The sequence below is a fragment of the Chanos chanos genome, chromosome 3 (genome assembly GCF_902362185.1).
Source record: "Chanos chanos chromosome 3, fChaCha1.1, whole genome shotgun sequence".
NCBI classification, from domain to species: domain Eukaryota; kingdom Metazoa; phylum Chordata; class Actinopteri; order Gonorynchiformes; family Chanidae; genus Chanos; species Chanos chanos.
This window is the reverse complement of record NC_044497.1, coordinates 32,706,964-32,729,788: the sequence shown is the minus strand read 5'-3', so window position 1 is coordinate 32,729,788 and position 22,825 is coordinate 32,706,964. Positions and strand designations below refer to the sequence as shown.

Below are 22,825 nucleotides of genomic sequence, written 5' to 3'. Positions count from 1 at the left end.
CAAAATTAGTCTAACGTTACTTCTTAACGTGGGAAGTGGTCATTAAATTCACGTGCTAAGAGCTGTTCATATAAAATCGTTAATTTATACTGGCAGCCAAAAAGATCTGATAAACATTGGATTAAGGGAATACACCAATCTCCCTGCATATAAAACGTAAAATCATGAAAACAAATCGAACCGCGGCGGAACGAAGGCTGCTCCCCATCTGCTGTTTAAGAACGGCCCCAGGCCTCGCATGTATGTCAGAAGCCCCAAATGTGTACAAACACCTTTACATGACGTTGTATAGTTTCTTCGCAAGCTTTGGGCCTCTGGTTTTGTTTTGAGGGCAGAAATTGAATGACTGAAGAAGTATAAGAGTTAGGACTTTTATTGTGACGACTTTCTGTATTTCTTTCTTTTTTTTCAGAAAACCTCATACCGGAAATATCTTGGTATATGTGCTAGCGTGACACGGTTCAGACATCTGCCTACAGTGTTTTTGTTCCCAACCAAAGTCCCTGTCTCAGTGCCGGTTGTCTTGGCGCAGGTTGCGGGACGACAGCATTTTCGTTTTATTTAGATTCATTTCGTTTTATGGTTCTGGTTTCATATGACAAAATGGGGCCTGGTTAGAATGTTCTAGAACTAACAGTTTAGGAAGGTTGAAAGAAAGCCGATGCGGGTTGGGGCGAACAGCGGCCCGCTGCCCTGTTCGAATCCTCGGGCTGAATTTACTTGGACTTGCCGGCTTTTTCCTTGCTGGCAAACCAGGAAGGGAAGGACAGGACACCAACATCTTGTACGGCAAGCAAAGCAATGTGAGTTCACCTCTCACAAGAACATTTATGTCGCTGTTATTGTCGAACGTAGCTACTTTTGAAAGAAACGCGACTGTCTTAAACAGCAGGTTAACTATTATTAATTTAGCTTCCTCATACGTAAGGCAGCTAGCTAGCTAGCTTATGATACCCAATGAAATCCAATACCACGCAACTGTGCGGTAGCTAATGTTAGCTATAATGCCTGGGATTAACGTTCGGTCGTGAATTAGCAACCCATAGACCGTAAACAACATGTAATTTTCGTTAACCGCCTTTTAATTTGATTAACAAAGAAATGTAACGCTGTTGTTGGTTTCTTACTGTGTTAGGCAGTTAATTTTGTGCAACGTTAGTTGTTCAGCCATTGTCTTCAAGGTGGCAAGTAAGCAGCTTGCTGGTCTGTAATCGTATTTCATTTCTTGGTTTAGATCCAGTTACCTATCCGACATGTAGAAAGACATTCGTGTTGAGATTAATTAGGAATATGTCAAAACTAAATCAACCAGCTCCCACAAAGGGACATACTCGCTGGTCATTAAAATACCTCTATAATTGCGTTATAGTGCGATATGAGTTTTAAAATAGAGTTTGGTCAGATATTTATTCCCTTACTTACGTGAACTAGGACAGCAGTCGTATTTTCAGTTGTCGCTAGCTAATAATGATTAACTAGCTGTTCAGTTTAAATTAGTACCAATAAAAACGTCCATCATAGATCACCGGATAAACTGCACTTTACTGGCCTGACATTCGGGAAAATCCTCAAACATAAACAGCATTGCCCCATACTACATTTTGCTGAAGAAGCGGCTTGTAATTGTAAACTCTGAAACAATTTATGTATAACATGTAGCTAGTATGCTGGCTGACTTATTCGCTAGTGGTAGCTGTATCCTTGTCAATATTTGAGGCTAGATGGCTAACGTTATTTAAGGCACTTGTCAAATGTCATGTCAACAAACAGCTGTCAGCTGACTTTAAAGTCTTTCCTCAGAAAAGCCTATTAATGCTATTTTCTTCAATTCCTTCCTCCTACTGCAGCTCTCCTTGATTCTGTTCTGGGAGTGTTTTAACCCGAAACGCCGCCAAGATAGCTGGGCCGGGTAGGAAGCGGCACAGCTCAGAACCAGACCCCAGTGGAAGCGGCTCCGGGAGTGGGAGTGAAGTGGGTGACGGGCAGCCTGTGAGTGGAAAGTGGCTAAAGATGGCCAGCAGTAGCACTGGCTCCAGTGAGCCCGCCCGCAGGAGACCCCAAAGAGGAACTGATGACCCAGTCAGCACCAGCAAGAAGAAACAGAAGGATCGGGCCAACCAAGAGAGCAGGGAGGCCAAACGAGCTGCAGCAGTTGCCAGCGCGGAGACTAAGAAAGGTTAGGAAAAGCAATGTCACCTCAATTAGAGGAGTGCAGAGGTGATGAGCTAGAGGATTAGGGCTAACGGGGACAAATAAGAATCTGCGCAGTAAATGAACTGTTGGATGTAGTCTGAGTTGAGTGTGGCTGTTAATGCGGTTGATGGCGAGCTAGAGATGTTCTTTGTCCAAACGTTGTCTTTGTCCCTGTACAGTGTGTTCCAGCTTGTAGAGGCAAAAAAGAAGTTTTAGTAGACATGGAAGACATCTCTTGATTGCATGTGAAAACATGGTTTGTCAGAGGCAGTAAGTTTGGAGAGAACCCTGTTAGATCTTGGCCGTTTATGCTGAGGAAATACTTCTTCACCACTACCCGCCTCAGTCATAGTCTTGCACATCTTTCCTTTCTGCACTCCAGGCACTGTGAAGACCTAATGATCGCCTGCTCCCTCCATCAGTGCCCAGAAATCAATACTGAAGCCACATAGCCAGTTTCAGAAATGGATAATGTCCATCAGACTTAGCAGTTCCCTCATGGCTATGGTGTGACTCAATCTTTTTTGGTGTGGTAACAGTTCAGATGTGTAGGTTAGGGCTGACAATTACTGAAAAATTCTGCAAGAAGTGATCAGTCAAAATAATGGCACAGTGATTTAGCTCTGGTAAATGAAGTGTGAAATAGAAAATGTGCTACTATATTCATAGGCTAGTAATAATCCAGAGGCAGTGGAGGAGTCATTCTAGCTTAGTTTTCTTTAATGGTATTCATTTCATTTATAGTGACCGCTCATGCTTCAGCTCCTCATCACTGGTCACAGTAAACAGTCAGTTACTTTGCAGCACTTGTATCATAATATTGTTGCTACAATGATTGTCATGCATTGCAGCATAGGTAGCTTAGCATAGTTTTGCATAGCAGAACCAATCAGCTTAATGCTACTGTGGCGAGGGAGTTGACTCCAGTGGGCCGTGTCAGTGAGTGGGAGGGATCGTACCTTCCTGTGATGGGAATGGTGGGAACACAATGTGCGTCTGTTGAGCTGAAGTTGTGTGCGCTGAACGAGAGAGCAACCTTTGAAAGTCTGCTTGTCTCATGTGTGGAATAAGCTGTTTTTTTTCTTTCTTTCTGTGGAATTTCATTTGGTATATGTTCTGTCCAAGATGATATTGCCTGTTTAACAAACATCTGTTTGGACGAGGCAAGGATTTTATCTTGATGACTTGATGATTTATATTTGATGGACTTTGTTTGCAGTTATAGTTTCTTTCCTACCTAAAGGCATACAGTGTTGTTTGGTTTATGTACATGACTGTTTTGAAAATACCAATGAAACATACATGAAAGGCATGCATTACAAACTGCATGTAATATCAGTGTAGTGTGCTAGTGATCCCTGTTATCAGATCAAGTGAAAAATGAAAGTGAAACAGTCTGGTGCAAAGAAGACTAAAATGATCTTGTGTTACACAATTTATGACGGGCTTCAAACACATCCTCTTTTTGACTACATGAACTTGTATATATTTTATTTGATTTACTTCGTACTTTTAAATATTGAAATTTTTAAGCTTCTGTGGTTTTGGTAAAGTGTTAACTTTCTTGTTCAGTAAATGCCTTACACTTTGTGGGCTTTGTAATGTAGCACGCCTGCACAGGGACGGTGTCCTGTATTTCTCAGGTTTGATTTGTTTTATTCTCTTTGATGATATCACTGACCTGGTAAAATGTCAGCCACTCTTTATGTGCTTGACCAGAAGCACCTGCACTCAACAGATGCAAGGTTGACTCCACAGAATTACTGTATGTGAGCCACTGTGGTCTGGGCTGGTGAACTGGCACAACTTATACTGTCTTTAAGATGCTCTTTATATTTATGTCAGGTCTCGTGCCATAGCTGGCTGATTTTTAGAGGACACAACTGACTCATATATATATATACACACATACATATATATATACACACATACATATATATATATATATATATATATATATATATATATATAATTATTGCGCTACAAAAATCATCCTCACAAATCTAAACCTGTCCTTAGCTTTTTTTTTTTTTTTTCAAATAGCCAGCTCTGTAACTACAGTACCAGATATACTGTCTCAGACCTGCTGTACACATGTAATTTGTGGAAACCCCAAGGTAACAAACCTGTGTTTCTATGTGTTACAGTGATTTTGGTTTCAGTAAGTGGTGTGTAAATACAACACTGTATTTAATAATGAAAAGGCTTTGGGGGGTTGAGAGTGTGTCTGCTATTTGTTCTGTGTAAGTTGGTCTTCTCTGACCAGTAAGTCCTCAGACCCTTGTGACATAGAGGCATTGTGAAATCTGTTATCTTACTTTGTTTAGTCTGCGCACCTGATGTACCTTCATGATTTAGGCTTGCTGTCTATCCTTTGAGGGGTTTGTTTTAACAGTAGTTTTGTTTGCTTTCATCTCCTTTACATGAAGCGTGAGGCTTTTGTGTTAGTCTGGTTTGTGCCTGTTCCGTGTCTGTCAGATATGTATTTGAAAATCCAGTGGCTGGTTTGCAGCACCTCTCGACTAAATGCTGAAGTGTTGTAATACTACCCTCTGTGAAGCTGGGCCAGTGAAGCAGGACTTTTTCAAGGTCAATAGAGCTGTGCTGTTGTTCTCTGCACCAGCACTCTCCCATATCAGCCCAAACAATACACAGGAGCACTGCATGTTGTCCAGTGCTATCCTAAATGTACCTAATACCTCTCTAGCCTCCAGTCTATACAGTGCTGTTCCCAACTTTCACCAGTATAACATTTACCTCTAAGGCTGCATTTTTTTTTTCACATCTGGTTTATTCATCCAATTCATTGTCCCCCTTACTTTATCATGTGCTGCTGCCTTAAAGACAATACTTAGGCATATGTACCATGTTATGGCCATGTGTGGGAAGCCTAGCTGCTAAGGTTGAAGCTCCTGATTTGCTAGGAGTTTTCAGGAGTGTCTTGGCATGTGCACTAGAGTGCATCTGCAGAGGTTAACGGGATCGTAGTTTGAGCCGGACTGTGAAGCCTGATCCCCCCCTCTCTCTATCTGTCTCTCTCTCCTCCCCACTTCATGCACACACGCACACTCTTATATGCACATATGCAGAACTCCACTTCACGATTGTAGGACCTGTTTGGTTCTTGTGATAGCATTTTAGAAAATTTTTGGAGCTGAGTTTTCTGCTATGCTGAACAAGCCACATTTCTACTTTTGCTATGAGACCAGGTATAGTGAACTTGTCGGTTTTTGTTGTGAAAGAGTTTGTTGTAGCAGTCCTCTACTTAGAGGAGTTATTTAGGCTGTTGAAGCTATATTTTTGGGTGCAATCCTGGCTCAGTGCAATGCATGTGTTGTCTATATGTTCTTTTGCCCTGAAGTAGTTACTGTCAGTGTTACAATGTGTAACACTTCTAATAGAGCAGCGAGGAAGTAGTTTTCGGCTTAATTGCATTTTGTATGGTGTATTACTTAAAAATTTAATGCTAATGAAATTCATTTGACAACTTCAGCACTTCTGCACTGTTTGATGATCAAGCAGTCATGGGTTTAAGTTACTAACTGCCTGCTTGTGTGTGTGTGTGTGTGTGTGTGTTTGTGTTACAGATCTGTTTCTGGACTGGAAGCAGAATACGCAAGAGGTGATAGTCAGGTTGCGCTGTGGTGATGAAGTACTGAGAGTGGAGGATATAGCTGCTGTCTTTACCGACACTGCCTGTCAAGTCCGTCTACCAGGTAAGTGGGAGGGGGGGCTCTGTGTAGCTATTTCCATGTGTTTCCACATATTTCCTTTCAGCAATACTATTTATATTTTATATTTAAAATGGTAATGATTCTTTTCTACTTGATTTTTTTTAAGGATGATTTTTTTTTCTACACAGCCTCTTTCACTGTTTGTCTTTAAAAATAGTTTTTAGTGCTGGACAAGGTTTAATCTCTGTCTAGGAAACGAGCCCCTTGCGTTTTGAGTGTAATGTGTGGACATAAGATGTGAGAGAGTGTAAAATTGCAGATGGGCATGTGTTAACATGTTTATGGTCCCTCACCAGATGGCCGTGAATGGAGCTGTCACCTACATGCAGAGATCGAGAGCTCATGCAGTAAACTTCAGTATAAGGAGAAAGGTAGCATCCTGCTGCTCATTATGCAAAAGAAGATTCCACTCAACACCTGGCCCTCTCTCATGGTAAGAGTTTCTGTGGCTGTAAGCTTGTTTTTTCTCTGAATTTAATGTAGTGTTAAATGTACTGTCAATCTCACACACTCAGGATTGTTCACCAGTTTCTGTTTTATAACAGCTCACACACACTCCAAACACCTTACCTTTATCATAATCAGTGCCACTGACACACACACACACACACACACATACACACGCACACAAACGCGCGCACACTCTCAGTCATACAAGCGATTGTCAACTGATCTGAGTTTGAATCTTTCTTTTTACCCAAGCAAATCAAGAAGAAGCATGAGCCAGTGAACATCCCGTCTGAAAATGGCAACAACCAGCAGTTATCTGTAGCAAATCAGGAAAAATCTGGTGCAACCACAGAAACGCTCAAAACTCCCGCACAACCATCAACAGCGCCATCAGGCACCGAGCATAAACGCACCGGCAAACCCGACAGGGGGCTGAAACGCGGGATGAAGAACAAACAAACAGAGAAAACAGAGTGTGCAGGGACGACAGTATCCGAACCCTCTAAGCTGGTGAGCAAAGGAGAGCTGACTCCAGAGCCCAGTGCTAAACGCACGGTTCGTACCACGGCCAGGAGCCTAAAGGAGCCAAGCTCGGGAGCCAGCCCTGTTAGGGATGTGCCATCCAAACCCTCTGTGAATGGCAAAGCACATACGCCTGCCAGCCACAGCTCCACCACCCCTTCACTGAGCCTTAAGGACAGCTGTGGGGAACAGCCAGGCAAGGGGATGCAACAGACTGCACAGACGGAGAAGATAGCAGAGAGGGAACCAGATAATCAGGTCAGACTCTTCCACATGTCCTTACCTTTGCCACTGGATGATTTTGACAATTTTGTGTTTTGTGTGTGTGTGTACAGCTCATTTAGAGGAGAGTGTTAAAGAGAACTGAAGAGATAGTTTATCACTGCTTGTGTACCATAACCTAACCTGAACTTTTGTGTTGTTTTTCCAGGTTGACACAGATGAGAAGAATAAAGCCCATGTGCCTACCTGTAAGCTGAGGTTGGGGCACCAGGAGGCCCCTGTGTCCCAGGTAAAAACCCCGACCCCTGGGGACACCCACAGGGCTGAGCAGATGGACAGTGGAACTGGAGCCGTGGAAGGGAGAGAGAGGGACAGGGGAGAGCAGAGGACCGAGTCCGACGCGGAAATTAAGGCTTATCCCGAGGTCACCAAGGTCCAGCCATCTCACCCTTTGGGATCTGGAGAGCCTTTCCCAACAGCTGTTCCCAAAGAGCAAGGTTCACTCATAAAGAGCAGGACGGAGGAAGAGAAGAGAGACAAATCTAAAGAGGAGCCTCAAGGGAAGAGCCAGGAGGAGGAAGAAGGTCTGTAGTGCCCAAGTCTCTCACTCTGTGAGAATACCCTCAAGAACTGATCAATGAGGACCCCGTAGCACAGTTCTTTATCAAAGCTCTAGTGTCCGTCGGTTTTCAGTTTTGTCAGAACAAAACCATACAGAATTCACGAACAAAATTTATTCTTGCTAATTGAATTGAGTTATCTCTGCTCAGTTGTGTGTAACGATTATGTGTCGTGTTTCTGCAGGCCCAGAGCCCATGGTGAACTTGAAGTTTGTGAAGAATGATTCCTATGAGAAAGGGACAGACCTGATGGTGGTTAACGTCTATGTTAAGGGCATCTGTCGAGAGACGGCCAGAGTGCTCTTCAGGGAGCAAGACTTCACTCTCATCTTCCAGACCTGGTGAGTCTTCCAGTCTGGATCCCAACCCAGGCATGAAAAAAAAACCCACACATGCGTAAAGAAACAGTTATGCCACACATTGTGTCCCACGCCAAGCATACAAGTTGAATTCTAAAAAAAATTAGCGGAACCTTTTATGTGGTGAGTTTTGAGTAATGAGAGTAGTCTAAATGTGTTTTTTTTGTGTGTGCATGTTTATGGTAATTTTGAAACATTTCAAAGAAAATATTTCAGTGTTAACTGCCTTTAGGCCACTCTGTACACATTTCAGTTTGTTTTTCTGCTTGTCCTGGAGTGTTGTCAACCGAATCATTCATAGATTATAAATATCCTAATTTGTTCCATATCCAGTCTGCCTGAATCCTGGTCAAACTTCATGGCTTTTATAAATCCAAAAATCTACGGATATGCATCTCTGGCTGGATTAAACAACAGAAGAACTTTGTAAAAATTTCTCTCTACTTGCTCTTTCCAGTGATGCCAATTTCCTGCGCCTTCATCCAGATTGTGGACCAAACACTGTCTTTAAGTGGCAGGTCAAACTCAGGTAAGAGAAGTGTGTAAACCACACCTCAGTGGGTTGTCTGTCCTGGATATCCCAATTTACAATTTACAATTTAGTTATTTGGCAGAGGCTTTTTACCAAAGCGACTTACAATCAGTCCCTGTCTCATAACGGTTATAATGGAGTATTGTCTAGAGAGAAGGCTCTTATGTTGGGTTAATCCACTTTTTGTCTATTTTCTTTTAGGAACCTAATCCAGCCAGAGCAGTCAAGCTATGCCTTCACCCCGTCCCGCATCGATATCACCCTGAAGAAGAGACACAGCCAGCGTTGGGGGGGCTTGGAGGCCCCCGCCTCACAAGGTCTGCTGCCAGGCTTCTACTTGCCACTACAGTCTCTTTAAAAAATCGTACACATCATTCATTCCTGTTTATTTCACTGAATACCATCCCTGGTAATGTACCATACACATCAGCATAGAATCTCTTTTCAAGGATTTCCTCTGATAACCTCTTGCCGTTCCATAGCCATCCTATTCTTAAAATTGCTTTGTTCTCCAAAGTGACTGATTTTAACTACTGATTGTAACTGCTGATCTCTCTGGATCTGTCCCAACTTTCAGGACACTAGGTTCTGCACCCTTTGTTAGCATGCAGCCTCTGTGTGTAAGGGGCATATAACCATTGTTAAATAGAGCACCAGGCTTTGCTGTGGATAAGATAAGACAGCATTGGATGTCTGCAGTGGAAGAGCTGTAGCTTGTTTGTGTTTACGTGGAGAAATTAGGGCAGCTCTCATAAAAGGAATGTGTGTGCTGAGAGTCATCCAGTAATTCAATACAAACATAGCCTGTCTAGCAACCCTGTATGGGTGTGTATCCTTGTCCAATTGCCAGGTTCTTGACCTTAAAGGAACTGCAGAACCCATGAGGTTGAATATGCAGATCTTCATTTTCATGAACACTCAGTCATAATTTTGTACTATTATAGTAATAATTAATATTTAGAATTTGCTAATGGATGCCTGCTTCTGAATGGAAGAAAGTGTACTTTTCCTCCTTGTGACTCAGTTTTATCTTTCAAGCTTAGCTTCTAACCACAAGCTCTGTCGTCCTGTTTAAGGTGCAGTGGGGGGCGCCAAAGTCGCTGTGCCCTCTGGTCCTTCCCCGCTCGATAAGAGCCAGCCAGGGAGCAGCCAGCACGCCCTGCCTGCAAAGGAAGAGCCTCGTGCAGGGGAGGAGAAGCCAAAGCCTCCGCGGGCTTCAGAGGAAGCTAGCCTGGATTCTGTGGCTCCCCGCACTGTCTCTGAGCATGTTCCCATCAAACAGGAACCCGCCGTGGCCACAGTGAGAGAACAGCAGGTATTCCTGATCAGTAGCAGAGGCCCGGCCTCACTGAAACTAACTGCCAGCTAACTTAGGTAGAAGGTTAAAGAATGGCAAAAACGGTACAGAGGGAAGAGAAGATTATTGTGACAGAGAGGTAGAATAAAACAGTATAAGAGAAATATTGAGAACCTGAAAAATATTGCACCATAAAGTACATAAAGTACTAAAGCAATTATTTAATTATTTCCTTTGTTCTTATGCAGAAATGTTGGTTCTGATATGATTATCTGAGTACTAATAATGGTTTTCTCAACCCCACAGCCAAAACCCACATGCATGGTACAGCCGATGACTCACGCTCCTCCTGCAGGCAGTGAGCGAGCTGAGGAAGAGGAGGAAAAGAAGGTTTGCCTCCCTGGCTTCACAGGACTGGTCAACCTGGGCAACACCTGCTTTATGAACAGTGTGATCCAGTCTTTGTCCAACACGCGAGAGCTGCGAGATTACTTCCATGGTTAGTGGCTCTGTTCCAAACAAAAGTTAACCTGTGCTCTTCCTGTTCTCCCTGTATAGTTATTAGTGTTTCTGAAACACCTTGTATTTCCCTCACACCCTTTCCCTAATTTGATTTCTGTTTTGTAATAATTTCTCTTCTCTTCTGCCCTAGTATTGTTATCATGTCTTGCTGTTAGTCTTATTGGTTGGTTTTAAATCAGTACCTGTGGAGTGAAGAAAGTGTTTCAGTGGTTGTTGGTTGTCTACCTTTCAGGACTGGTTTGTGAATTTATGTCTCTGCCCCTGTCTTTCAGACCGGGCATTTGAAACAGAGATTAACTGTAATAACCCGCTGGGCACGGGTGGAAGGCTGGCCATCGGGTTTGCCGTGTTGCTTCGGGCTCTGTGGAAGGGTACTCACCACGCCTTTCAGCCCTCAAAGCTAAAGGTACTGCTCAGATCTCAGTTCTCAGCTACAGCTCTTTAAATAATCAGTACATTAAAGATGAGTGTGTCGCCATATCCAAGACTTTACGGTTGACCCCCCCACACTGTCCAAATTGCCCCTCTGTTATTACAGACATCCTCAGACATCTCACTCCTTTCACTTCCACAGAATTCAATGGTCATCAGTAATTCTCACAGCCATAGTTTCCCCCCCATGTCTAATTTTAAACCTTGCGTTTCCCTCTAGGCTATAGTGGCCAGTAAAGCCAGCCAGTTCACTGGCTACGCTCAGCATGATGCCCAGGAGTTCATGGCTTTCCTGCTGGATGGGCTGCATGAGGACCTGAACCGTATCCAGAACAAACCCTACACAGAAACTGTGGACTCGGACGGCCGCCAGGACGAGGTGGGACAGTAGGCATGAATGTTTATTTGCATATACAATACTGTGTCCTAAATCTGGGCTACTTTTTTTTTTTTTCCAATATGTAGCGTTACAAGCACTGACATGTTTTCAGCAACAGTTTTAAGAGTTCTGTTCTTGACAGACTTTATAACAGAGCAGTTGTTTATGTGTGTGTGTGTTTGTGTTACAGGTTGTGGCAGAAGAAGCGTGGCAGAGGCACAAGATGAGAAATGATTCCTTCATTGTTGACCTCTTCCAGGGCCAGTACAAGTCCAAGTTGGTCTGTCCCATGTGCTCCAAGGTAACACATTTGTTCAGTCTTTTATCTGAGAATGGAGTCAATTTATCAATGAAATAAGTAATAGTAATAAAATTTTTTTTTTTTTTTTCAAAAGCCTAGTTTTGAATAGGTGGGCAGCCCTACTGTCTAAAGAGTGGTAAACTGTAATGTCCTCTGTTTGACTGTTTTGCAGGTTTCGATAACTTTTGACCCATTTCTCTACCTACCTGTACCCCTACCTCAAAAACAGAAGGTGCTGACTGTTTTTTATTTTGCTAAAGAGCCTCACAAGAAACCAATCAAGGTAAATTCAACTATTTCATCTTACAAAATGAATCTTCTGCACAGGTCTTCAGCCTTTCATTCTGTATGTCTGATTGTTTCAATCAAAATGTTGGTTCTAGTTTCTGGTGAGTGTCAGTAAAGAAAACTCAAGCACGGCAGAAGTTTTGGAGTCAATATCCCGCAGTGTCAGGATCAAGGCGGAGAACCTGAGACTTGCAGAGGTATGGTGCTCTTATAATCCTCACTCTGACCCTTGTACTCCGTCCACCTACATATATGGATTTTTAAAACCATTTTTTCTCTCTGTGATGTCAAATGCTTGTTAGAGAGGAAATAGCCAGTAGACTTAGGTCAGTATGAAGAGGTCTTTCAAGCATAATGCTTGTCATTTAGAAATCAAGAATTTGATTTTGGAACACCAAAACACAGAAGAAAGTCCTTTTGGAATTTAGCTCAAAACCGGTGAGACAGAATCAAAAGTGCAAGCTTAGCAGCAGTTAGTAATTGCAGTCAGGTGTTTGAATCTCAGTTTTTGCCTTCTATTTGTAGGTTACTAAAGGTATATTCCAACGGATCTTCTTGCCATCTCATTCGCTGGACACCGTGTCGTCCTCAGACACGCTGCTCTGCTTTGAGGTTTTGTCGAAAGAGCTTGCTAAGGAGAGAGTGGTGCTTCTGAGGGTCCAGCAGGTACATTGTAGTCTGTCTAATTTATGTTCTTCTGTGGTTTGATAGTAGGGGTGATTTCTGTCTGAGGTGTGAGTTTTACCCGTGATCCGCTTTCATTTTAAGTTTCTGTTTCGTCGACTTTTGTTGTGCTCTGCAGAGGCTCCAGGTTCCCATCATTCCTATAGCGAAGTGTGCTGCGTGTCAGAAGCCTCCACTGTCTGATGATGAGAAACTGAAACGCTGTACACGCTGTTACCGCGTGGGATACTGCAACCAGTGAGTCACTATTCACACGTCGTAACCGGCGGGGGGTGATATTACCAGTTGTTCTCTGCTGATTACGCGTGGACTAAACATTAGAGTATGCTGAAATAGATAAGGGATCATTGTTATTATTTCATTGCTTATTATTCATACAATCAATATATTTGCTGTATTGTTCCTTTAATGCATCTTTCCCTCCTCATTTTTGTTTGTTCTCGCCAGGGCATGCCAGAAGAGTCACTGGCCTAACCACAAGGCTTTGTGCAGGCCAAATAATGAGAATGTGGGGCTGCCTTTTCTGATTAGTGTACCGGAGTCTCGGCTTACCTATGCCCGCCTCACCCAGCTTCTTGAAGGCTACTCAAGGTATGAATGCCAGGGTCTGGATTTTTAATGAAGGGGTTATGACTGATAAGCATATTTGGCTACTCTGGTTTGCATGTCAGTGGATTATTAATGCTTCTGACCCTCACAGTGGTCAACAAAACCACTGGTTCAGAAGCCCAGCGTGATATCAGATTACCTTGAAAAGACTTCAGGAGTAAGTCTTGTCAGCCTGTCTGATTTGTTCTTATGTGTATGACTCACACCAGTGTGTTTTTGGCAGGTATTCTGTCAACGTGTTTCAGCCTCCTTTCCAGTCTGGCCGGAGTTCCCCAGAGGCTGGCCAGTCTCGCGCTGACCTGCCTGCCATGTCGGGAGGTGTGCCAGAGGGTTTGGGCCCAGAGGAGGAACCTGTGGCTGGAGATATGGGGGATGTAGTAGGCCAGGACAACACGGTCTCTGTGCCCGAAAGCTCCACAGAGACGGGACAGGCATCTGCTCACTCCTCAGGAGACTCTGACAGCCTCTCCACACGCACCACAGACTCAGGCTTCTCTGAGCTCGCATCCAGCTCCCATGATCCTCTAGGGGAGAAGGAGACATCATGTGAGAAAGCTGTGAAGCCTGAAGGTATTTTTTTAGTTTTAGGGTTCTTCTATATGATTGTTCTCATATTTTTTTGGCCTGCGTTAGTTTATTTTGGTTTGTGTGTTTCATTCTCTTTAGCTGCAGTGACCGGATACCAACAGTCCTCAGAGTCTGGGTTAGGGAGTGCCTCTCTGTTCTACATCTCATTCTCAGATTCCAACAACAAAGAGCAGAAACTAGAGGACAAAGGTAGGAGTTCTGAGCTTTGGGAGCACATGCCTGGACTCATTCATAAGCTGTATAATGCCTCACTACATGCCAAGTTTCCCTCATTTATGCTTTGTAGAGAGCAATTCACCTGATGTGTGCTTGTTTAAAAAGTCTTTTTGAATTGCGCTCTGTGCAGGTGAGGCCACACTAGAGATCCCAGAGGACTGCACAGTAGAGCTGGTGTGGAAGAATAATGAGCGTCTGAAGGAGTATGTGCTGGTGCGTTCCAAAGAACTAGAATTTGAGGAGGACCCAGGATCTGCCAGTGAGACAGCCAGAGCTGGGCATTTCACTCTGGAGCAGTGTCTGAATCTCTTCACCAAGCCAGAGGTGCTTGCCCCTGAGGAAGCATGGTATGATCTTTATAAACACAGCGCAGTACAGCTTTTAGAAGACAGTCATTTGGCAAGTTCATATGAGTGAAATACACAGTCTGCCTTATATGTCGTGGCTTCCAAATAATAATGACTTCAGCATGCTTTAGTATGTTTTTAATATAATTGGTGAATAATTTGAAGTCATACTGAATAATGACTGATTGTGTGTGTGTGTGTGTGTGTGTGTGTGTGTGTGTGTGTGTGTGGTGCATAGGTACTGTCCTAAGTGTCAGCAGCACAGAGAGGCCTCCAAACAGCTCCTGCTGTGGCGACTTCCCAACGTGCTCATCATCCAGCTCAAGCGTTTCTCATTCAGGAATTTCATCTGGAGGGATAAGATCAACGACATGGTCGACTTCCCCGTCAGGTACACACACACACACACACACACACACACACACACACAAAATCAACTCCAATGTCAATTCTAATGTTGGTTTTTCTCTCATTTTCTCTCTGCCTTTCTCTTTCAAATTCACATGTGTGCTCACATGTACACTTTTTGCTGATAAAGTTTGAAAAGAAAATGTCAGTTTAAGAACAGTTCTTGTGAATACCAAGTTTTTGGTTTGTATGGTACTAAGCTCAATGTACTGAATGCTGATATTGAATGGCCCTGTGACTTATTGTGTTTCTCTCAGGAACCTGGACCTTAGTAAGTTCTGTATTGGTCAGAAAGATGATGTTCAGCAACCTCCTATTTATGACCTCTATGCTGTTATAAACCACTATGGGGGAATGATCGGAGGCCACTACACAGCGTACGCTCGTCTGCCCAACGACAAGAACAGCCAACGGAGTGATGTCGGTGAGTGTGACTCCTGCCCTCGCGACCCCCTCCATCAGACCAGATTACATCTCATATCTGAAGTGTCCTAATAAATTCTTATCCCTCCCTCCCCCAGGCTGGCGTTTGTTTGATGACAGCACGGTGACCACAGTGGAGGAGAGCCAGGTGGTGACCCGTTATGCTTACGTGCTGTTCTACCGTCGTCGGAACTCTCCAGTGGAGCGACCTCCTCGTTTACTCAGCACCCTGGGAGCAGAGTCCACCGCCGCAGCAGAAGCCGCTGCCAGTCAGGTGAGCTCTCCACTCTGTCTTGTTTCCTCTGACATGTGATCCAGAACCAGTGTTGTCTGTATAAGTGACTGTAAAGGATTTGAGACTAGTGTGCTGGTCCTGGGCGTTGTCATTTGCCAGTGAATAATAGAGTAGGATCCTTCTCTGGTCAGTCAAGTACTTTGGCTATATCAGGCACCTACAGAGTTAGGGGGAGAGAGAGGAGAAAATCCCATTCACTTCAGCAAGTATGTTATGTTGCCTGATGAAACTGTATAACCTTTACTCTGGGCTAGATTCAACATCCAAGATTGAAATCTTTACATATTTTAACAAGGAGAATTACGAACTAGAGTGACTTATAATTTAAGAGAGTGGGAGTCAAAATTCAATTGTGAAACAAACAAAAGACAACAATGCAGAGGACCTGTTATCACTTTCCAGCTTTTTTCTGATCAAAAATGAGGGGAAAAGTTGATCCAAACGATATTCTGGCATGTTGAACTTGCTTGTAGAAATGACCCATGTGACTGCTCTGGCAAGACTGTGTAGTCCTAAAGGCGTATGGCAATATTCATTTGGCTGAATGACCTTTCTTCAGACATTCTTTAGAGAAAAAGCAATTACCGTTTGCTTTGCCTATGAGAGATGCTGGTATGTCGTGTAGACGACAGTCATTTTCAGTGATTACAATGTTCTGTGGCTTGGCATTGCATGTTTGGATTCCTCTTCATAATGAGAGACAGCAGAACAGCAATATTCCAGTAGACCTTTTTCAGTCCCTGACAGAGGAACTGAAAAAAGGTAGCAACTAAATATTGTATTTTATTTTGTGTGAAAACGACAAAGCTATGCATTTAAGTACATAAAAAAGTCAATATTGTTTGCTGACTTTGAGGAAAAGCTGTTTGTGTTATTTGTGTGTGTGTGTGTATGTTTCTATCAGTTCCTCAAATGTATGCTGCTGTTTTAGTGTTGGTTCCTCATGTTTCATTTTTGATTTTTTTGGGCTTGTGATATTTTCATTAATTGTTATGGCGTTCCCTCTTGGTTGAGTTTGAGTCACAATGCACATGGATTTCTTTGCTTTGTGTGATTTCATATGTCAGAGTGTTGCGTTAACCAGAGTCACAACACCAAATAAAACCACATATAGTGTGTAGTAGATCTGCCACCATTGAGTTGCACTGCTCTGCTGTTGTTATATTGTCTGGATAAAATATCTGTTGAGTTTGAATTTGTACAGTTAAACTATGGCCATACATGCATATGATGCTAATTGACATTGATAAGATCAGTACATGCAATACATGCATTTGAGGTGATGCTAATGTCTGGACACCCTGAACTGAGAGGCTTTTGTTGTTTTTCGTCAGAATACCTGTGATTACTCTTTGATATATGACTTGGTTTGGAAATTTTCATTTTTAAAAATGTGAGATTTTAACTCTTTTCTCAAGCTGTCAACAGTTTTTTTCTGCTCCTATTTCTGATGAGATTCATGCTGATGAGAAAAATGAATCTGTGATTAATGAGAGCAGATAAAATACATCTATACGTTGTCATCGCCATGCGTATGAAACAGAAAACAGGTTTTCTGAGCAGATCTATGTGTCATATGTGTTCCAGTGACTTGCGCCACATAGAGATGCATGAGCCCACGTAATGATTTTCCTTTCTTGTTCTGTACACATTTGAAAGAGAACTGTCCACTCATCAGACACAGTAGTGTTAGGGTGTGGGTGCTCTTGCTCTGACTGTGTTAATGGTACGTTAAGAGCCTGGCTTTCCCAGAAGCTGACACAGGTTTCCGCCAATCGCAGGCGTCTCTGATATGGCAGGAACTGGAGGAGGAAGAGGAGGATGAGGAAGAGGCACCGCGGGGCTTGTTCTACCCTAGACTCCGCAGAAGAAGACTAAGGAAAAGAGAGGAAGAAGAGGAGGGCAGGGGAGCGCAAGCACGACGAAGACGAGATCGTATCTCAGATTACTCAGACGATGACTGCGTCAGATATTTCATTGTGGGCACGTTGGCGGCTTTACTCGCACTGGCCCTCAACCTCATTTATCCACTACTGTACAGGTCCAATTGGGGTTAGGTTGAAATATTTAAATTCCCCTGTGCCCTGAAACACTCACAGATAAAAATGTCAATGAAAATGCAGATTACAGGAAACATACCCATACACATAATTAGAAAGATTCATTTGAGACTGATTTCCAGTGTAAGTGAATTCTCTAGATAGGTTTTTAGAACAGCAGGTTTGCCTTTGCTCTCATAAGACCTTTTTAACTTGCTCCTGAACTCTTATGTGAGAGTGCCATAGTCTTTACCAGGGTTGGGTTTAACTCCCAGTCAAGTGCTCAGTATGCTGGGCACCTCAGTGTTGGGTCCATAAAACCAGCAAACAAAAATTCTTAAATAATTTAGTCTCTTACTTACTAATAAGTGCTGTAAGATTTAAAAAAAGACAAAAAAAAAGAAGCTAATAGCAAAAGGACATAAGCCATCCTCTCTTCAATCTTCCTTTGCCCTGACAAGTTTTTTTCTTTTTTTCTCAGTCCATATATTCTACTCACATTCTGCATAGCAGAGAATCAGTTACATCAGATATATGTTCATAGTACTAAAGGCTAAGAGTATAGGCAGTTCTAAGGATCCTTCATTAGTATTTTCCTTATCTGTGATAAATACCATAATACCACAAGCCGCCTTAACCTAAGAGCTCACTGAGAAACTAAATAATTTTCACACTGAAGGACCATTTCCCTGTAAACTGAAGGGGAATATATATCAGCCTCATTTTCTTCACAGAAAAATTATGTATCCGCTTTTAATGAGCAAAGAGAACACATGTGAATTACATATCAGGGGAGGAACGTCTAGATGAGTAGATTTTTTTTTGTCTCATTATCTTTAATGCATTGATTATTTATGAATGGTTTCTATAGTGAAGTCTGAAAAGACATTGCTCAGAGTTCAAACGTATGTTGACTGTGAAGAGACACTGGTTGTAGCAGCACTGTGTATCTCATAGTGGCATTATTTATTTTCCAGTCAAGACTTTCAGAAGCAACCTCTCCATAATAATGTTCTGTATAGTACTGTTACTGCTCTCTCGAGGGGAAAAGGCAGCTAAAATGTCTTACTTTGACTGTTAAACATACAGAACATCTATGTTATTTTATTTTCAGAGAGATGGGATGTTTTTATGTCTTTAGAATGCTCTGATGCCCTTGGAAAATGGCCTGTGTGTGTGAGTGTGTTTTTACACATTTGGTGTGAATTTTAGTTAATGTTTATGGAAAACCACAACCTGCTCTATCATGTGACCTGTAATATTTGTTTTCAGTATCTTTGTAAGATGATTAGAATGGTTGCTCTGCTCTCACTTTCACCTTTGAGTCTATTTCCCCCAATGTCTCACTGTACATGTGCTAAGTGAGTAGGTATTTCTCACTGGAGACAGACACTTGTAATAACTATGTCGATAAAATGCTAATTTCAGTCCTACTTAGTTTCTGTCTCTTTAGAGACATTAACAACATACCTTGTTTCTCAGTGGTTTTTGCCCTTTGCTCTGTTTTTTGATGGCCCCCCACTCCAGGGACACTGAAGTGATTTGAGTTGCACTAAGATGTTCTTAGAAGGCATCAGGCATTGGTTGGCAGTTTTCTGACCCTGTACGTGGGTGTACACGTATTTGGATACCACTCTATGTGTTGTGTGTATGAATGTCTTTTAAACCAGGATGAGATTATATCTTCAGGGTTAAGAGTAAATCTGCAAATGTTGCACTGACTGAAACAAAAAAAGCAGTTCTCAGGGACACCAGAGTTCTGTCCTTTTTTCCCTTTTTCAGTATGATAGCCGTCCATAAATGACTCAGCAGGTTGCAGACAACTAAAGAACCTCTTGCTCTATGAAAAATAACAGACAAGCCGTCCTCTGTGCACTTGCACACAGACAATGTAGACAAGTACGTCCAGACTTGAATGCAGTAGTTAAAATGTAAAAAAACAAAAAGAAAAAAAAAAACAGTATTTGTAATGAACCTTAAGGTTTGTTTTTGGGAGAGTGATTGCTTCTGAACATGAGAATGGACTTTTCCATAATTACTCTGTGGTCTCATGTTTATTTGATTTTAAGGCACTAACACAGTTTTACTGACATAAAATGCAGATATGATAAAATGTTATATACATGTAATAAAAATGTTATTTGTTCAGACCATGTAAAATTTATGGTTGAAGACATTTTAAAATACTAATTTAACTTTAAGATCAAACTTGGAATGTAATCCAAAAATTACCTGGTGAAATGTATAATAGCTGTAAAACTGCACAGTGGGGGAAACAATCAGATACCCCAACAAAAAGTTGTACAGTTACTATGGAAGACAAGCTACTCCAATGTACATTAACAAAATGCTTTTTAAAATAAAATGAAAATTCCACTTAATGTGACTTGATGGTCTTTTGCTAATCTTTTTGTGCTGTGTATGTCACTGTCTGTCATTGCTGCTGTTTTTGTTACTGGATTGACTGAATTCAGAGGTGCCTGAGATCAGACATTTATTGAGATGCTTTCATGTATTTATTTTCTTTTTAACTTTAGTGCCATATATAAACTCTAAACTTTGTTGGAGAGGATGCGTAAACACCCCTCTTGTAACCATGGTTTATTTTACAGGCCTCTAGCCAGGCTCTCTTTGGGACAGATCTGGACCCTGAAGGACCACCACAGTTGACCCCAGAAGTGACATCTGACCTGTTTGCGCACTCTGGAGATTGTGCCGCCCCATCATACAACAACATGGAGGAAGTGGACTAGAGTAACCAGGGCAACAGTCACCGATGGCAGCATTCACCTCAGCGAAATCTACATCCCTAATAAAGACGTTTCAGTGCTGTTGAGTACTTTGGCACGGTCCGTGTGCTTCTGCTGCACTTGTTGGACTGTAGAGGTGTGTGTGTGAGAGTCACTGTTGAGAAGGGTGGATGTTAAGAGAGCTTCAGATACACTTTTCAATTTATCCAATACACAGCCATCTGCAAGCAGTTACAGGGCACACATGGAAAAACACGGGCACTTACACTTGCTAATCTTAGAATTTTGGGTTAGGTCTTCAAAGTGCGTCATTTTAACAAGCACTTGTCCTATGATGCAAGTGTTTGAGTGTCTCGCTGCTGCTCAGTGTCTGCACAGTCCTTTGCCGTGCAGCCTGTTGATAAACATGGCAGCATTTTGTACCGTGTGTTTTAATGATGAGATGTATGTTGATCTCAGTAGGGTTAACTTAAATACCCTTCATACTCATCAGCGCAATCACACGAGATATAGTCTCATCAACACCCATGTAGTTGAAGGAATTAGAATGGCGGGGATATAGTATGTTTGTGTGTGCATGTTGGTTTGTTTGAGATTTCTCAGTGTCTAACTGAAGTCTTGCTTGGCCAGGTGTGTGTATTTCTAAGATTTCTGTAAACAGAGCTCAGTGTTGAAACTGATGGAAAGTGTCGTAAATAATAATATGAGTGTGGAAAGTGATTTCTCCTTATACAGGGCAAAAAATTTGAAGTGAACCCCACCAGTTGCCACCAGTTGATTTTTGTTTTTCTTGTCTTTTCAGTCCCTGATACCTTGGTTGTTTTTAAGTCTAAAACCCTGTGGGAATATAAAAAGTTAAGACTTGATTCACACAGATGTGTGCATGTTGACTCATCCAGTAGAGCATCATTACTACATTTTCTCTTTTTTTATTTCATTTTGAGTGGATTGTCTTGTTCCCCTTTTTTCTTTTGTATTGGACTGCATATATAAACTGGGAGCAGGAAGTATAATGTAAGAATGCTGCTGTGAATAAAATATAAATGGTTAATATAAATAAAAGCCTTTTTGAGAAACTAAAGACAAGGTTCTGTTTGTGTGTTCAAGTTCAGAAATAAGAACCTAACCTTTTTCTTCATTGAGATTTTGCAACACAGAGGCGATAAATATTGTTTCCACTGCTAAATGTGATAAGTAAACCACGTCTGAATGTGAACAGAGACACAGTATCAAATCCAATTCAATTAAATGATCATTTTACTCAGAAGTTTGTGAAAATGCTTCATGTCTTGGTCATGAAATTGTAGGGATTGAAAAACTTTTGACTAAAATTGTTTTTAACTTCAGACTCTGTGGAAGGTTGGTTTGTACTTGTGTGAACCCTGAATGTGGAGTATTTGGGGCAAACTGATTTGTAACTGTATGAACTCGAGTTCACGTGCATGGTATAATACAAGCAAAATTCAGTTATTTTTGTGTAAACCTCCAATATGAACCATTCCTCTAGAGAGCGCTATTCGAGTAATTACCAACCGGTTTCCCAAACATCTGTCCCCGAGGAAGTGTCATCTGGCGAAACGAGGAAATGAAATGAATCCAGTAATGAATGGAGGAAACTGTACCTGTAGTTCGAACGACCGTTTGAAAAAAACAACGTTATTTTCTTATAAATTAAGTAAACTCCCCAGGTAGAATTTTGGCTGCTAATTTGACTAGACTACGATGTGTGAGTATAATAATGTAACCAGTCAATAACCAAAATGTTAAAGATGGCTAACTTAACTAGCAGAACCTGATTTTCGACTAACCGAATCAGATCTACCCCGGAGTTGAGTACCTCGATTGTTCAGCTAGGTTTAACTAGACATAGCTAAGGAGAGCCTTGCCATGACTCGTCAGCCTAGAACCACCTAAACAGTTAGCCAGGTGTAAGCAAGTACACTTGTCAACCACCAAGGATTAGTTAGTTTATGAACGTATGGTAGCATTATGCTACTAATAGCCCAAATATGATACTTGAAAAGTGTGGCGAGAGATTTACAGCCATTGATAGTTTCTTTGCTTCAGCAGTTATCGACTGTGGCCAGTAATAGATTTTCGAAACACTAGTTTTTTTTTCCACTGGCTTTTCTGGAAAAGTTCGAACAATGTCGAGCAGAGACGAAGCTTACGAAACACAACTGACTAATAATGACGGATCCCAAAGTAATGGGTACAGTTCAAATCAGACATCCAATATGCGGTCTGAGTCTGAATTTCAAAATGAGGATACATCTGTGCCCACCCCAATGTCGCTGCTGGTTCAAAAGAAAAAAGTGGTCTTACACATCGATCTGAATAACACCATTCTTGTGTCTGATGCTGCAACAAATCAGGGATCGGTTGCTGCTCTCGAGTACTTTCTGTCCACCGTGACATGGGGACGCATGACAAAAGGTATAGAACTATCACCGCCAATATTGAGGCTTGTAAACATATTTATGTATGTTTTCTCGTGCTCTGTGTAATCGTTATTTAACATTGTGAAAATCTGGACCAGTCCAGACTATTTTTTAATTGTCACTAAGATGCGTCAAAGATGCAAATATTTGCTATGGTACATTCTTTTCATTGAA

General features: G+C 42.0%; 1 protein-coding gene across 1 annotated transcript; it reads left to right on the top strand.

Annotated features, from left to right (window-relative positions):
- Positions 1-468: 468 nt before the first annotated feature.
- On the top strand, positions 469-21,223 carry usp19 (ubiquitin specific peptidase 19). Its single transcript, XM_030768518.1, has 26 exons — positions 469-803; positions 1,848-2,176; positions 5,781-5,909; positions 6,224-6,360; positions 6,630-7,157; positions 7,330-7,705; positions 7,926-8,082; positions 8,558-8,629; positions 8,834-8,949; positions 9,709-9,947; positions 10,236-10,428; positions 10,724-10,857; positions 11,104-11,262; positions 11,453-11,563; positions 11,736-11,846; positions 11,947-12,048; positions 12,377-12,517; positions 12,654-12,772; positions 12,983-13,126; positions 13,368-13,714; positions 13,811-13,921; positions 14,079-14,295; positions 14,534-14,686; positions 14,961-15,127; positions 15,225-15,400; positions 20,073-21,223. Exons 2-26 carry the CDS (start codon positions 2,011-2,013, stop codon positions 20,211-20,213), a joined length of 4,446 nt encoding a protein of 1,481 aa, XP_030624378.1. The 5' UTR covers positions 469-803; positions 1,848-2,010; the 3' UTR covers positions 20,214-21,223.
- The last annotated feature ends 1,602 nt before the right edge of the window (positions 21,224-22,825 follow it).

Excerpts from the sequence above, each read along its gene's own strand:
- usp19 (XM_030768518.1), top strand. The coding sequence starts at position 2,011 with ATGGCCAGCAGTAGCACTGGCTCCAGTGAGCCCGCCCGCAGGAGACCC. Across the intron at positions 7,158-7,329 it reads AGAGGGAACCAGATAATCAG|GTTGACACAGATGAGAAGAA; the intron begins GTCAGACTCTTC and ends TTGTTTTTCCAG. Across the intron at positions 9,948-10,235 it reads CCACAGTGAGAGAACAGCAG|CCAAAACCCACATGCATGGT; the intron begins GTATTCCTGATC and ends TCAACCCCACAG.